Here is a 14,095-nt window from a genome sequence, read left to right on the forward strand (position 1 = left end):
TAACAACCCAAGATTACAGGAGCAGAAGCAGGGAAGGAGTTCACAAAATTTAACCTAGCATCAACAACTATAAAAAGGGGGATCATCTCAAATTCAAGAGGGCATTCGAACTTCAGCAAGATCAGCACAATACTTCTCAAAATTCCCGTCTACACTTGGCGATAATTCCTTAGCAAAATAATCATTGTATTTCCTTATTTGAGTATTTAACATCGATTATAGTGCAAAGTTGGCGGGATTTCGACTCCCCCCGCGGTTGTTCCGACACCGGGTTTTCCGCGTCACCAAAAATCCTCCGTGTCATTCTTTTCATTCGTCTTTATTTCGTTGTTCCTTTCGTTGCATTTGAACCACAATTGGCATTAAGAATAATCACTATCACTCACATAATTAAATTAATAACTCGGTAAATTTTTACCAAAACAGTTTGGCGCCCACCGTGGGGCATAGTGATCATTTTCTATAGCAAAACCTCGCAAAACTGAACCAACCGTCACAATGTCTGGAACCAGCCAGAATCCTTCCAGCAGCCAGAGCATGTCAGCCTTGTCTTCTGGAGCAGGACTTACTTCTGCATCCGAAGGATTAGTCAGTGCATCCCCAGCGTCCAACCAGACGATCCCTATCAGCATGTCGACCAGAGCCATGCCCCAGCCTCAGAAGCCACCGCAGATTCCAAAGGCAGCAGGTGCATCCAGAACCTGATTGCTCAGATCGTGACAGCAGTCCAGCCCAAACCAGCATTAGCACCATAGGCTTCGACCAGAACCAGCGGTGGAGGATCGGGTCGATCAATTCCATCAGAACTAGTCACCAGACTGGACCTTGCAGGAGTAGCACCCAACGAACCAATTGAGCCCATAGGATTGGGATGCCTATCATTTGATAATCCATCTAGTCTGAAACAGACATCGGGTAATGCTTTGTTTAGCACCCCATCAGGATCTGACCTTCCACCCTTTTTAGGTACCCCCGTACACCAGACATCAAGATGGCAATCTGGACCTGTCATCAATACAGCAATTCCATCCTGCAACCAGTTCACCAGTGGAGCCTGGATCGGAGGATTACAGCAGACACCAGGATGGCAGCCTGGATCCATAATCAGTGCAACATTAGTAACCAGTCACCCAACACCATGCCAATTTTCTGGAGCGCCCTGGTTAGGAGGCCCACCTGCTGGTCCTTTCCTGCCTGTTTCTAACCCTCTTGCAGGAGCAGGTAATTCGCTGGAGCAACAATACCAGGAGCTGAGGAAGCTGATGTATAGGATACCAGGCGTAGCCCGTCCGTAGGAGAAAGTAGCCAAAGACAACTACGCAGACTCACCTTTCGTGGACGACATAGCCCTAGTCGGTGTTCCTAAAGGATGTGTGCCGCCAGATATGACACTCTATGATGGAACCACAGATCCACTTGACCATATCAACCACTACAAGCAGAAAATGATGGTGGATAACGGCAACTGGATCTCTGAAGGAAGCTTGCATGTGCAAAGGATTAGGATCAACCTTGTCAGGAGCAGCCCTGCAGTGGTTCGTCGGCCTGCCAAATAAGAGTATATCCAGCTTCGCCGACCTAGTCAATGCCTTCAACCAGCAGTTCGCCAGCAGCAGAAAGGCGGAGAAGCAGACCAGTGACCTCTACCGGATAGTGCAAGGGTTCAAGGAGTCCACCCGTGATTACTTGAATAGGTTCAACAAGGAGAAGGTGGCTATCCCAAGATGTGATATAGCAACCGCTATACAAGCCTTCCGCCGAGGACTGCACCAGGATTCAGATCACTACAAGGATCTGACGAAGCACCCTTGTACCACCTTTAAGGAAGTACAGACAAAGGTAATTGCTGTCATGAGATTGGAGGAAAATTCTGCACCAATTAAAGGCATCTATGATTTAGACCCAGTATCCAGAAAAGCTCCAGAAGAAAAGAAGAGTGAAAGGCCCAAGCCCTATAGTAGGAGCGTGAACAGAGTCTCTGGAAATGCTGAAGGAAAGAGCGAAGCAGATCTGCCTCCGAAAGTAAGTGAGTATGGTTTTACTACCAATCTTGTAGGACTATTAAAAGCCTTGAAGGAGCTGGGACGCAGAGTCAAATGGCCAAAGCTTCCTGAAGGAAACCCCAGCAGCAGAAAGGACACAGGCAAGAAGTGTGAATTCCATGGCAGCAACACCCACGACACCGATGAATACCACTCCCTCAGAAAGGAAGTCAAATTCCACTATGATCAAGGAAACCTGGATCACCTCCTACCCAGAAACACAACCAGAGTAAACTCAGCAGATCAGGTTCTGCCATCTCCTCCTCCTCAATGCACTAGAACTGTGAATGTTATTACAGGTGGATCGGAGCTGTGTGGGCTGACATATTCAGCAGCAAAGAGGCACGCAACCAGAACTAAAGGAGATAGACCAGAAAGCTCCTGCGGGATTAACCGCCAGAATCTGCCGTCAGTCACCTTTGACGAAACAGATGCAGGGTTTGCTCTAGAACAGCACCACGATGTTTTAATCATCACGCTTCCTATAGGAAATTGCGAGGTGAAAAAGATCTTGGTGGACACCGGAAGCTCCCTCAACTTAATCATGCTAGAGACGCTCAAAGTCATGGGCTTCACCGAGAAGGATCTAGCAAAGAAGGCAGTTCCCTTGGTTGGTTTCAGTGGCGAAACAAAGCACTCCTTGGGAGAAATCGTCATCCTGACCTATGCCGGAGGTGTAAACAAGCAGGTAAGGTATCTGGTTATTGACGGACCCTCTACTTACAATGTGATCCTTGGCAGGCCCTGGATCCACAAGATGAAAGCAATTCCCTCAACATACCACCAATGTCTGAAGTTTCCAACACCTTGGGGGGTGCAAGAGATACGTGGGGACCAGGAAGAAGCTAAGGATTTCTATAAAGTGGCTCTGAAGTCAACAACCAACCCACCTGCATAGCAATTACAGAGCCAGTGCATCCAGGACGATTACATTGAGCCCCAGCAGGCAGAACTAGACGAAGTCAACCTGGACGCACTGCACCCAGAACGAACTGTGCTCATTGGATCTAAATGTACAGGTAACATCCGTGATGAACTCGTTCAGTTGTTGAGAACTAACATGGATTGCTTTGCTTGGTCACATGATGATATGATAGGGATAGACCCAAGTGTGATAACTCACAAGTTAAGTGTGGATCCAAGCTATAAACCTGTGCAGCAGAAAAGAAGAAAGTTTGCTTCTGAAAGGAACTAGGTCATAAACCAAGAAGTAGATAACCTGCTTGCTGCAGGAAAAATTCGAGAAGTAAAATATCCAGAATGGTTGTCTAATGTGGTGGTGGTCCCGAAGAAAAATGGCAAGTGGAGGGTCTGCGTCGATTTCACGGATCTACACAAAGCTTGCCCGAAAGATCCATTTCTACTACCACACATAGATGCCATGGTGGATGCTACTGCAGGCCACGAGATGCTGAGATTCCTGGATGCCTGGAGCGGATATAACCAGATAAAGATGCACCCCAGTGACCAGGAAAAGACAGCATTCAGGTGTGAGAGAGGTATCTATTGTTATAATGTCATGCCTTTTGGACTGAAAAATGCAGGATCTACCTATCAGAGGGTGGTAAACATGATGTTCAAAGAGCAAATAGGCCAAACTATGGAAGTATACATAGACGATATGGTCGTCAAATCGAAGCAGGCTTCACAACACCATCAGCACCTGGCAGAAACTTTCAATACCCTCAGGAAATACCAAATGAAGTTGAATCCTACAAAGTGTACCTTTGGAGTATCTAGTGGAAAATTTCTAGGGTATATGGTAACCCAGAGGGGGATAGAGGCCAGCACCGAACAAATCAAAGCAATTCTGCAGCTGGAGTTACCGCAGAAACCAAAAGACGTCCAGCGTCTGACTGGAAGAGTGGCGGCCCTGAACAGGTTCATATCCAGGTCCTCGGACAGATGCAGGCTGTTTTATGATGTACTCAGAAAAAGCCAAAGATTTGAGTGGAGGGATGATCATGAGAAAGCATTTCAGGAGCTGAAACATTATCTCAGCACCCCACCACTCCTGTCGAAGCCAGAGCCAGGAGAGCCACTGTTCCTATACCTATCAGTCACAGAAGCAGCAATCAGTGCAGTACTAGTGCGAGAGCAGGAAGGATCACAGCACCCAGTATATTATGTCAGTAAGTCTCTGCTTCCAGCAGAGACTAGGTACACGTCGCTAGAAAAACTTGTCCTTGCACTAGTTACTGCATCTTATAAATTGCGTCCCTACTTCGAGTCTCATACAATTTCTGTAATAACTAATTATCGTCTTAAGACTATCATGAGAAAGCCAGAATTGTCAGGGAGGATGGCTAAATGGTTCGTGCACTTGAGCGGTTACGATTTGAAGTTTGAACCTCGTACGGCCATAAAGTCTCAAGCTCTGGCAGACTTTGTGCCTGACTTCTGCCCAGCTCTCCTAACTCAGGCAGAACAGGACACCCTGAGTCTGGAAGAAGATAAAGGGGAACAATTATGGGAGCTACATGTGGACGGTGCCTCCAATGCCAAAGGAGCAGGAGTAGGGCTGGTCCTCAAATCACCCCAGGGAGATCTCATAGTCCAAGCTGTACGATGTGAATTCAAGGCCACAAACAACGAAGCAGAATATGAGGCATTGATCCTGGGTCTGAAGTTGGCTCTGGATCTGAAAATCAGACACCTCCAGGTTTGTAGTGACTCTAAACTTATAGTTAACCATGTTAATGATTGATATGAGGCCAGGGATCCCAGGATGATGGCATACCTAGACGTAGCAAATGAGCTGAAAATCAGATTTGCCACGTTCAACATCAAGCAAATCCCCAGGGACCAGAATGCAGAAGCAAATGCACTAGCCACCCTGGGGGCAACCTTCAAAGCAGGAACCATCTCCACGATACCAATTGTCCATATGCTGGAGCAAGCAACACTAAAATCTCAGCAGGAAGCAGAAATGGTATGCAGCACCAGCAGTGAAGAAAATACTCCAGACTGGAGGAAACCCTACCTAGACTGGCTGCAGAATGATATCCACCAGCAGATAAAAAGGAGTTAAGGAGCTTCAGAATGAGAGCATCCAAATTCATACTAATTGATGGTGTTCTATTCAGGAAATCCCTCGCTGGACCCTACCTCAGATGCCTGGATCGGGAAGAGTCTCAGGCTATTTTGCATGATCTCCACAGTGGAGAATGTGGAAACCATGCAGGGGGCAGAAGCCTGTCCAACAAGGCACTGAGGCAGGGATACTTCTAGCCCACAATGCGCAAAGATGCCATGGAATTCGCAAAAAGATGTGACGCTTGTCAGAGGCATGCCCATGTTAGCCACCAGCCAGCAAAGCCTCTGCATCAGTTTATCTCACCATGGCCCTTCATGAAGTGGAGAATGGACATCGTGGGACCATTACCCAGAGCACCAGGAAACAAAGTCTATATGCTCGCCATGACGGACTACTTTTCCAAATGGATAGAAGCAGAATCATCCTCCCATGTTAAAAAAACCCAGGTGAAATATCTCGTTACAGAAATCTACTCCTAGAAACCCCCAGTCCAACGGACAAGCGGAATCCAGAAATAAGATTATCGTGGAAAACTTGAAAAAGAAGCTGGAGGAGATTGGGGGAAAATGGGCAGAAGAGCTACCTCTGGTTCTCTGGGCTGACAGAACCACACCCAAGGTTGCAACGGGGCAAACTCCCTTCAGCCTGGTGTTTGGAGCAGAAGCAGTCATTCCATCCGAAGTTAGGGTCCCAACCTACAGATATGGATGCATAACAGAAGATCGGAATTAGGTGGAAATGGCAAGCAATCTGGACACGATAGATGAACTCAGAACCAGCGCCCAAATTAGGATGGCTTCCTACCGACAGACGGTGGCCATAAGCTACAACAAAAATGTGAAAGTAAGAACCTTACAAGTAGGAGATCTGGTCCTGAGGAAAGTCTTCCAGAATACCAAGAACCAACGAACAGGAAAATTCGCCTACAACTGGGAGGGGCCATACCAAGTGGAGAGCGCAGTTGGAAACGGAGCCTACCGACTCATGACTATGGAAGGACAAATGGTTCCCAGATCCTGGAATATCACCCACTTGAAAAAGTATTTCACTTAAGTCACCAGCATAGTCAGCAACTGGGTACTCAGCCTACCAGATACAGCTCAGCCAGGTTCTAGATATTGCTTTAAATATTTTCTAGCCCTGAATATTTTTCTGGCTCTGAATAGTTATCTGGATCTGAACATTTTTATGGTTCTAAAAATTATTTCTAAGTTTAACATTTTTTAGTTCTAAACACTTTACACCAATTTTGAATATCTTTTTGAACCTTCCGAATTGAACATTTTTTAGTTCTGAAATTTTCCTAGCATATTTAGATCTTAACATTTTCTGGTTCTGAAATAACTTTACATGTATTCTAATTAAGACTCCCAAGTTACGAAACCACTTTTAATGTATTAATTCCTTTTTTTTATAAATGGCCAAATAAATAAAATGCAAACTAATCTGGCAGAGTCTGTATTTACTACAGAAGGCGTGTGTCCGTGGCTAAGCACGTACAACCGGGACAACCAGCCTCCCGCGATGCATTAGCACCAACGCAAGCCTGGCTCCTCTGAACGAGTGGGCATACTAGACCCCTTAGCCAGCAACCAAACAGCGATGGCCAAACAAACGACGTGCATGCACAAATCAAAGCACCAGAAACGGTACGACACAAAGATATATCCACCAGAAAATACTTAAGTTCAAAAGCAAAATATGTCTGGCGCCAGAACCAGACCGAAATACATCAAACTGTTCAAAATGAAACTACGCCCCGCAGGGCCGGAAACTAACTAAACATGGCTAAAGTCTTTCAGACGCAAAAAAAGCTAATCTATGTTAATGTGATCCGCAGCCTCAGAAGCAGCTGCCTGAGCGTCAGGAGCAGGGGAATTCACCTCTTCCTCAGCACCTAGGTCATCAGCAGAAGCAGCACCAGCTCCTACCAAGCCAGCTAGCAGATCCAGGTTCAAACCATCAGGGAAATCAGCAGCAAGCCTCTCCTCTTCAGCTCCTAAGTCCCAAGCCGAATGTTCCCCCTTCTGGAACGCCTTTATGCACTTAATCTTCGTCTCCAGAGCAGCGTAGGAAAGAGCATTCACCAAAGTCTCCCCGAGCTCAGCATTCTTCTCTTTCAATTCTTGCACCTCGGAAGCCGTCTCTTCCTGAATCTGAGAAACACGAGCCTCTGCATCAGAAGCACGTTTCTCAGCCTCTGAAGCACGTTTCTCAGCATCAGCAGCAGACTTTATAGCCTCTGTAGCACGTTCCTCAGCCTCGGCAAAGATTCTTTTCAAGCACTGAAATCCGCCCTTCGGCCTTGAAGAAGACGTTGCGGCCTGCTCGCTTCTGAGTAGCCTCCTCCAACAGCAGACTCTGGGACTTGTCTAAATCAGCCTGAATTTTAAGCCTGCCCTCATTAGCTGCTTTCATCTGCTTCTGAAAATTAGCATTTTCTGCTTCTAGTAGAGGTACCTTCTCCCGCAGATACAGAGCCATCTGGAAGGACTGTCAAACCAGAACAGAGTGTCAATAAAAAAAAAAAGCTTGAAGCAGTCAGTGTCTGTTTACCTCAAAGGAGTGCTCAGCTGCACGATCCACCAAATCATGCAAAGCTCTGCTGTCCAACGCAGACCTGGGAGCAGGAAACAGCAGCTGGTCCATTAAGCCCAGGTTACGTGCAGATTTAGCCTTGCCAAAGTCGTCTGGAAATGTGAAGGCAACAATCCCAGTGGCAGAAGCGGATTTGGAAGTAGAACTAGCCCCAGAAGCAGGAGCAGCTCCAGAAGCAGGAATGGCTCCAGATGCTGGGATTGAAGCAGAAGAAGACGTGGCAGCAGGGACAGGGCCGGAAGCAGGAGTAGGTCTGAAAACAGGAGGATCCCCAGAAGCAGACAGCCCATGCCCAGGAATTGGAGGCCTCACAGCTAGAGGAGTGGCTTCAACAGGAGTCTGCTCCTTAGCCTGACCCGCAACAGTAGATCTCCTCTTAGGACGAGGTCCAGAACCAGGGGCAGGGGTGGACTTCCTCTTCTCAGCAGGATTGGGGGCAACCTCAACCCGTTTCTTTTCTCTCAGAGCCAGAACGTCATCCAGCGAAATTTTGGATTTTGCAGAACCTGGAAGTAGAAACGATCAAATCATAACCAGAAAAGTATTATATCACCAGAATCAGAAAAAAGGGACAAAATAGCATACCAGTCGACATTGATTCACGTACTTCCACTTCTCCTCCTTCTTTTTCAACTTCTTCCTCTTTCGAAGCAGCTCCAGATGCAGAATCCTGAACCAGATTGGTAAAAGTCCTGCGTTCCTCCGGAGGCCCAAAAAGCTTAGTCAAAGATGCTACCTCGTCGGAAGATGGAATCAGATGATGTAAACCTACACAAGAAGCCAAGTAAGGAAATATAAGTGTCAAAATAAAAAGTTACAAAGTGAGGGCATGTAAGTACCGCGAGTAGACCGCCAGGTGCTGACGATGTAATCAGTGGGAGGAGGAAGTGTATCGATTTTCACGAAGATAAAACGAGAAAACTACTTGCTATCATCAGGTTTCACCGGAAAGATAATGCAACTTTTCTCCCCGTCTCGCACCCGAATGGTCATCTGGCCCCGACTAAGGGACCTGACCGAGAACAAATGTGCAAGATCTGAAAGATTAATGTTATAGCCATAGCGGCTATTCATAGCATGCACTGCAAGCAGAGTTCGCCAAGTATACGGAGCAACTTGACAGATAGCCAAGCTATTCAGATTCATAAATTCCTGGACCAGAGGAGGAAACGGGAACCTCAGGCCCAGGTGGAATGCATATTCATATAAACATATCCACCCCTCCCTAACAAAATCAGCTTTCTGACCTGGAACGGGTATGTGAAACACCACTTGGTCGGAAAAACCGAAGGTTTCCTTGATGTAAGCCAGATCCTCCATGGTGAAATCAGAATCACATGAGTGTTTCGAGGAAAGAACACCGCCAGAAGGGAACAGATTGACCGGCGCTGGAATCTCTGTGACAGAGGTCGAGGAGGCAGTTTGATGTGACATGGTAAAGTGTAAATGGAAGCAAAGAAAAGAAAAAGAACGAGGAAGGAGACGATGTACCTGAGTGATGGCCGGGAAAGGGAGAGGTGTGTGGATTAAAGGAGGGTGGTTACCGAGGGGTTAAATAAAGAGAGGGGTTGGGAGTAATGAGGAGTTATGGTGAGGAGAGAGTTCTTGGGGAAGTGGGAAGGTGACGGCAGGTTATCATGAGTGGGGAGTTATAATCATCAGATATAACTGCCCAACTCCGTCAGTTATCCGCATCGCAACAGAAATTCCCGCCTAAAAATATTTGAGACGGAAATTTGGGGGCAATTGTTATGGATAAAAAATATCATTTATCACTTATGACGTGGCATCGTATCATTGGTGAGAAAAGTGGCGAGAAGCTTGGCAACGTGGCGCACGATGGTTGGAGGATGAAAGAAAGAGGAAATTGATGAAGTGGCATTGATATGGACCGTAGGATCAAATAAGAAAACAAACACAAGTGAGCCAATATATAAACCCACGTGCAAAAGGAAGGAAAGATTGGGGCTTTGACTCGTTCACCAACTGTTACCTATTTCCATGGTAACAACCCAAGATTCCAGGAGCAGAAGCAGGGAAGGAGTTCACAAAATTTAACCTAGCATCAACAACTATAAAAAGAGGGATCATCTCACATTCAAGAGGGCATTCGAACTTCATCAAGATCAGCACAATACTTCTCAAAATTCCCGTCTACACTTGGCGACAATTCCTTAGCAAAATAATCATTGTATTTCCTTACTTGAGTATTTAACATCGATTATAGTGCAAAGTTGGCGGGATTCCGACTCCCCCCGAGGTTGTTCCCACACCGGGTTTTCCGCGTCACCAAAAATCCTCTGTGTCATTCTTTTCATTCGTCTTTATTTCGTTGTTCCTTTCGTTGCATTTGAACCACAATTGGCATTAAGAATAATCACTATCACTCACATAATTAAATTAATAACTCGGTAATTTTTTACCAAAACAATAACATACGTCAAAGAAATCATAGATTTTATGATTATAATATTAGTTGTTAACAAGACATAGCCCATAACAATTAAAAACAACAAACTTCATAGAGTTTGGATTGACGGATCATGGTTCATTATATAGAGTGATAAAAATTTGACTACACTAATGATTTTATGCATACGAAATCAACAACTAATGTATAAGATTTCATACATAATGGACAGTGCACAAAGATGCTAAACGAAGTCTAGAAAAATTAGTTAAAGCGATAAGTATCCGATGAAATCATTCATAAAAGAAAAAAATAAACCAGAAATCATATGTTCTTAAAGAGTGCCGCGTAAATTCTTAAACAACTGTTTCGATTTACAATTCGTTAAACTTGAAGTCACTATATAAGTTATATCATACTAGTAACATGATATATGTTTGATAGTTAATGATTAAAGCTCTTTGTCAAACAAATACAACACACACCATTACACCGTATTACTTCAACGCATTTGGCAAGGAAAAGAACAAATACATCATAGCGATGAATCATATGAAAGTAGTTAGCATACAAACTTTAATATGTACGAATACTTTGGAATTCCAATTTAGCATGTGCATTTGTATGCAAAATTATTAATTCAATAAAATATAGAATCATTAATAAAGATAGATAGAAAGAGCAATTTACCAACAAATACTTGGAAATTTATAAAATAAAAAAAATTAAAGGGTGGGAGATTGGGATCAGAACCCAAATCGTTGGTGATGATAAATTGGTAATATCCCCTTATACGTACAATATAAATATCTTGATTAGCTTGATCAAATATGAATCAATTATTGTTAATATATTAGGCAAAGTTATAATACAATAGTAAATGTTATGGATAAAAAATACCATTTATCACTCGTGACGTGGCACCATATTATCGGCAGAAAAAGTGACAAAGGGATGGCAACGTGGAACGCAGTAGTTGGTAGAAGAGGGGAGAGAGGGATCGTTGAGGTGGCGTGTTGTGGACCATGGGATCAAAAGTAACAAACACAACATAGACCAAAGAGGAAATTCACGTGCATAAAAGGGAAGGGACTCAGTCAACAAACAAACTCCTATTTTGTAGAAGATTGACCTGATATTTCGCAACAGACACAGAGGCAGCTCCAAAAACCCTAAGCTTTGGTTCCAACATCTATATAAAGACGAGGAGAGTAACACTCAAGGCATTCCACAGTAACCTCGAGCAACACTTCATTCCTCAAAATCCATCAATAATTAGCGATAATTATCTAGCAACATAGCATTTGTATTTCCTTACTTGGGCATTTTACACCGATTATAGTGCAAAGTTGGCAGGATTGACTCCCCCCGCGGTTGTTCCCACACCGGGTTTTCCGCGTCACCAAAAATCCCTCGTGTCATTTTTTTCGTTTGTCTCTCTTTCGTTGTTCTTATCGCTGCATTTAAATCGTAATTGGCATTTAGAATATTCACTATCACTCACATAATTAATTCATAACCGGTAAATTTTTACCAAAACAGTTTGGCGCCCACCGTGGGGCATAGTGATCATTTTCTATAGCCAAACCTCGCAAGACCAAACCAGCCGTCACCATGTCTGGAACCAGCCAGAACCCTCCCAGCAGCCAGAGCATGTCAGCCCTGTCCTCTGGAGCAGGACCTACCTCTGCATCCGCAGGATCAGTCAGTGCACCGCCAGCGTCCAGCCAGACGATCCCCGTCAGCGTGTCAACCAGAGCCATGCCCCAGCTTCAGAAGCCACCACAGATTCCGAAGGCAGCAGGTGCATCCAGTCAGTCCAAATCCAGTAGGGAAAGCAACCCCAACAGAAGTGAAGCTGTATCCAGGAGCCAGACCCAAGAAGGCTCAGGCGCAGAAGTTCTCCGAAGCAGAGGATCTCCAGCGCTTGATCCGATGCAGGTGATGATTTAGGGCATGGACACTCTGCGTCGGGCCGTTGAGGATCTGAGGAAGGACAACCAGAACCTGATTGCTCAGATCGTAACAGCAGTCCAGCCTAAACCAGCATCAACACCAGAGCCTCCGACCAGAACCAGCGGTGGAGGATCGGGTCGATCAATTCCATCAGAACTAGTCACCAGACTAGACCTAGCAGGAATAGCACCCAGCGAACCAATTAAGCCCAGAGGATTGGGATGCCTGTCATTTGATAATCCACCCAGTCTGCAGCAGACAACAGATAACGCTTTGTTTAGCACCCCATCAGGATCTGACCTTCCACCCTTTTCAGGTACCCCCGTACACTAGACATCAGGATGGCAATCTGGACCTGTCATCAATACAGCAATTCCATCCTGCAACCAGTTCACCAGTGGAGCCTAGATCGGAGGATTACAGCAGACACCAGGATGGCAGCCTGGATCCATAATCAGTGCAACACTAGTAACCAGTCACCCAGCACCATGCCAATTTTCTGGAGCGCCCTGGTTAGGAGGCCCACCTGTTGGTCCTTTCCTGCCTATTTCTAACTCTCTTGCAGGAGCAGGTAATTCGCTGGAGCAGCAATACCAGGAGCTGAGGGAGCTTATGTATAGGATACCAGGCGTAGCCCGTCCGTTGGAGAAAGTAGCCAAAGACAACTACGCAGAATCACCTTTCGTGGACGACATAGCCCTAGTCGGTGTTCCTAAAGGATGTGTGCCGCCATCTATGACACTCTATGATGGAACCACAGATCCACTTGACCATATCAACCACTACAAGCAGAAAATGATGGTGATAACTGCAACTGGATCTCTGAAGGAAGCTTGCATGTGCAAAGGATTAGGATCAACCTTGTCAGGAGCAGCCCTGCAGTGGTTCGTCGGCCTGCCAAATAAGAGTATATCCAGCTTCGCCGACCTAGTCAATGCCTTCAACCAGCAGTTCGCCAGCAGCAGAAAGGCGGAGAAGCAGACCAGTGACCTCTACCGGATAGTGCAAGGGTTTGAGGAATCTACCCGTGATTACTTGAACAGGTTCAACAAGGAGAAAGTATCAATTCCGAGGTGCGATATAGCAACCGCTATACAAGCCTTCCGCCGAGGATTGCACCAGGATTCACAGCTATACAAGGACCTGACCATGCATCCATGCACTACTTTTGAGGAAGTATAATCAAAGGCAATTGCTGTCATGAGGCTGGAGGAAGACGCTGCACCCGTAAGAGGCACTTACGATTCAGACCCAGTATCCAGAATAGCTCCAGCAAAGAAGAAGAGTGAAAGACCCAAACCCTACCGCAGGAGCGTGAATAGAGTATCTGGAAATTCCGAAGGAAAGAGCGAAGCAGATCTGCCTCCGAAAGTAAGTGAGTATGGTTTTACTACCAATCTTGCAGGACTATTCAAAGCCTTGAAGGAGCTGGGACGCAGAGTCAAATGGCCAAAGCTTCCTGAAGGAAACCCCAGCAGTAGAAAGGACACAGGCAAGAAGTGTGAATTCCATGGCAGCAACACCCACGACACCGATGAATGCCACTCCCTCAGAAAGGAAGTCAAATTCCACTATGACCAAGGAAACCTGGATCATCTCCTACCCAGAAACACAACCAGAGTAAACTCAGCGGATCAGGTTCTGCCATCCCCTCCTCCTCATTTCACTAGAACTGTGAATGTTATTACAGGTGGATCGAAGCTGTGTGGGCTGACCTATTCAACAGCTAAGAGGCACGCAACCAGAAATAAAGGAGACAGACCAGAAAGCTCCTGCAGGATTAACCACCAGAATCTGCCGTCAGTCACCTTTGACGAAACAGACGTAGGGTCTGCTCCAGAACAGCACCACGATGCCCTAATCATCACGCTTCCCATAGGAAATTGCAAGGTGAGGAAGATACTGGTAGATACCGGAAGCTCCGTCAACTTGATCATGATGGAGACACTCAAAGGCATGGGATTAGCCGAGAAAGATCTAGCAAAGAAGGCGATTCCCTTGGTTGGTTTCTGTGAGATCCCTGAAAAAATCTCCTTTTTGAAATATGAGTAA

General features: G+C 45.7%; 3 protein-coding genes across 3 annotated transcripts; all 3 read left to right on the plus strand.

Moving 5' to 3' along the window:
* The first annotated feature begins 1,488 nt into the window (after positions 1 to 1,488).
* LOC141628399 (uncharacterized) lies at positions 1,489 to 3,610 on the plus strand. The gene is made up of 2 exons (XM_074441549.1): positions 1,489 to 2,730; positions 3,587 to 3,610. The coding sequence occupies exons 1-2, from the start codon at positions 1,489 to 1,491 to the stop codon at positions 3,608 to 3,610; spliced, it is 1,266 nt and encodes a 421-aa protein (XP_074297650.1).
* A 1,163-nt stretch (positions 3,611 to 4,773) lies between these two features.
* LOC141628400 (uncharacterized) lies at positions 4,774 to 5,811 on the plus strand. Its single transcript, XM_074441551.1, has 2 exons — positions 4,774 to 4,974; positions 5,545 to 5,811. Exons 1-2 carry the CDS (start codon positions 4,774 to 4,776, stop codon positions 5,809 to 5,811), a joined length of 468 nt encoding a protein of 155 aa, XP_074297652.1.
* A 7,432-nt stretch (positions 5,812 to 13,243) lies between these two features.
* Positions 13,244 to 14,095, plus strand: LOC141628401 (uncharacterized). Its single transcript, XM_074441552.1, has one exon. The coding sequence runs from the start codon at positions 13,244 to 13,246 to the stop codon at positions 14,093 to 14,095; it is 852 nt and encodes a 283-aa protein (XP_074297653.1).

Source organism: Silene latifolia, chromosome Y (assembly GCF_048544455.1).
Source record: "Silene latifolia isolate original U9 population chromosome Y, ASM4854445v1, whole genome shotgun sequence".
Taxonomy (NCBI): Eukaryota; Viridiplantae; Streptophyta; class Magnoliopsida; order Caryophyllales; family Caryophyllaceae; genus Silene; species Silene latifolia.